Source organism: Poecilia formosa, unplaced genomic scaffold, assembly GCF_000485575.1.
Source record: "Poecilia formosa unplaced genomic scaffold, Poecilia_formosa-5.1.2 Scaffold438, whole genome shotgun sequence".
NCBI lineage: Eukaryota > Metazoa > Chordata > Actinopteri > Cyprinodontiformes > Poeciliidae > Poecilia > Poecilia formosa.
In genome coordinates this window covers 1-2,793 of record NW_006800377.1, presented here as the reverse complement: position 1 = coordinate 2,793, position 2,793 = coordinate 1, and the positions used below count along the sequence as shown (strand labels likewise).

At 38.9% G+C, this 2,793-nt stretch overlaps 1 protein-coding gene across 1 annotated transcript; it reads left to right on the top strand.

Moving 5' to 3' along the window:
- The first annotated feature begins 304 nt into the window (after nucleotides 1-304).
- LOC103155594 (signal transducer and activator of transcription 1-alpha/beta-like) lies at nucleotides 305-2,245 on the top strand. Its single transcript, XM_007577332.2, has 6 exons — nucleotides 305-491; nucleotides 564-659; nucleotides 1,168-1,254; nucleotides 1,340-1,415; nucleotides 1,740-1,831; nucleotides 1,908-2,245. Exons 2-6 carry the CDS (start codon nucleotides 591-593, stop codon nucleotides 2,061-2,063), a joined length of 480 nt encoding a protein of 159 aa, XP_007577394.1. The 5' UTR covers nucleotides 305-491; nucleotides 564-590; the 3' UTR covers nucleotides 2,064-2,245.
- Nucleotides 2,246-2,793: the final 548 nt, after the last annotated feature.

Here is a 2,793-nt window from a genome sequence, read left to right as displayed (position 1 = left end):
CTGGTAAGGAGCTGATTCTGCTTCAGTCCAAGTTTGTTCACGTACCAGCAGAAAAACTTCATAAAAATATCAAAGAAAATACTCCTGAAAGTACATTTTCTCTTAATCGTTACAACCCAACTCGTATAATAAGACATAATTGTGTCTTAAGATCATTTTAATGTTTTTATGTCTAAGGTTTGTGGCTGGAAAAGTTTGAAAACTTACCTTGTGAAAAGTGTTTGAATTTTCCTGTGAGAAACATGAACAAATTCTGAAACTTTATTGATCCCAAAGGAATGTTGTTATAACGCATATTCATTCAAATTGGAAGCCTCCATGTTGTTTTCTTCCTGCTCGTCGTCAGGGATACGGTGGCGGTGCAGGACTCGCTGGCCACCATCCGCTTCCACGACCTGCTGGCGCAGCTGGACGACCAGCACAGCCGCTTCGCTCTGGAGAGCAACTTCCTGCAGCAGCACAACTTCCGCAAGATCAAGAGGAACCTGCAGGTCGGAGACGCCGCCGCCACTGCCCAGGGGTCAGAGGTTAACACGCTCTGACCGGCGTCCCTCTGTCTGCAGGATCGCTTCCAGGAGGACCCCGTTACCATGGCGATGATCATCTCCAGGAACCTGAAGGAGGAGCAGAAGATCTTGGTCTGTGCGAAGGAAGCCGAGGTAAAAACCTGCGAATTTATCATTTTTTCCACTTTAACCAAATTTATCCAAAAGTTAATTGATCATATTGCAAATAAAAAAAATAGTGCTGCAGCTAAGAATGATTATAATAGTCGATTAGTCTGATTTAAAAAAATCAGACTAATCGATTAAAGCAGATTTTTAACCATTAAAGGTTATTTACAAAATTTTAAAGAGAAGTGTTTTTTTCTAGTTAACATATTTTAAGGCCTATATATTGCAATTAACATTGAATCAACAACTAAATTAGTTGACAATTATTCCAATAATTGACTAATTGTTTCATCAAAAACTGCTAAATAATCTAAATCTCCTTCCACTGATTTAAATATTTTTGAGTTAGCAGACGTGGCTAGCTGCTGCTAGCTTCTTCTTCTGTGTTTCTGACTAAATGTGCAGACAGTGGCGCCAAGTTTCCAGTTAGTTCTGTATTTTTTGCACATGGTCAAAACCTGAGATCCTCACCAATCTGATGCCGTTTCTGCAGCAGGAAGGAGAAGGAGCCGTGTCGGCCATGGTGGTGGAGAAGCAGAAGCTGGACAACAAAGTGAAGGAGCTGAAAGACAAAGTTCAGGTTTGATGAACTCAGATTAAAGCTGCTCATTCATCCTGTCGGTTTCTGTTTAAACCTCATTAAAGGTCCAGTTTTTCTCCTCCAGTTCATGGATCAGATGCTGAAGAACCTGGAGGACCTGCAGGACGAGTACGACTTCAAGATGAACACGCTGAAGAACCGTAAGCAGGACGGGTTCTGGTCCAGCATCATCCGACCGGATTTTGTTGTTGTGGATAAATAGAATATCTTAACCAGTTCCTCTATTAAAAGTTCAATATAATCTAAAGTTTTTTGCTCTTTCAGACTCTCAAAACAACATTAATATTTATTGCTGTAACTTCTGGGACAGTTTATCGTCCAGTTAAATCTGTTTTTATGACAATTTGCTGCACATTTTCCCAGCAGGTCAAATTTGCGTATGTTCACTCGAACTGTGTCGCCATGTTTATGTTCCTCCATGTGTAACATTCGTTGTGCAGCTGATGTGAGCTTCCCTCCTGCAGAGAACGAGCTGAACGGCATGTCGGCGAAGGAGCTGGAGAAGGAGAAGTTCAACACGACCAGGATGTGCATCGAGCTGAAGCAGAAACGCCACGTGAGAGTCGCCGTCGCCGCGCTCTGCAGCGTTTCCTGTGGAGGCCCGTAGACTGACGATGCGCTTTGTGTGGCAGGAGGTGGTGTCCTTCCTGAGCGAGCTGCTCAACCTCACCCAGAGTTTAATCCAAGACCTGATCAACGAGGAGCTGCCGGAGTGGAAGCAGCGGCAGCAGATCGCCTGCATCGGCGGCCCGCCCAACGCCTGCGTGGACCAGCTGCAGAACTGGTGAGGCAGCGGCGGCGCGCTGAGATAAACGTCATATAAACACTGAGTTTAAATATCATTTACATGCTGAGCTTTAGATCTAATCTGGTTTACACTTATTGGTTTCCTCAAACCAAATCTTAAAATCTTTTTCCATTTTTTTCTTTATATTTATTTATTTATTATTTTTTTGTAGCAAATCTGATTTCTTATTGTTACTTTTTTCATCCCAGATCTTATTAAAAAAATTTTTATGTATTTATTTTAGTTTTTTTATATTAAATATCTAGTGAATGGTTTTCTCATGCCAGTTGATTTTCAGATTTTTTTTTCTTTTCAAACCTTATCTCAGATTTTTACAATTATTTTTAAATTAATTTGTTTGTTCATTTATTTTATTTTATAGCAAATCTGATTTCCAATCATTAGTTTTCTCATACCAGATCTTATTTCTGATTTTGAAGTGATAGAAAATATTTTTTAAAGGTTTATTTTATTTTATCCATTCCTTCTGAATAAAGGGAATGAATACGATGGAGGATAAGAGCATAACTATTAAATTTTTTGTTTAATTATAGGAATATTGATGCAATTTTACCGGAAAAACATCTTAAAATTAATTAGTTTTAATCAGAAAAAGTTTATTTATTTTTCTACGTTTGGAATTTTCAACATTTCCTACAAATTAATCTGTAGGAAATGTTGTTTTTTCCACCATAATCCATCATTATTAAAGTAATTTAAGTAACGTTTAA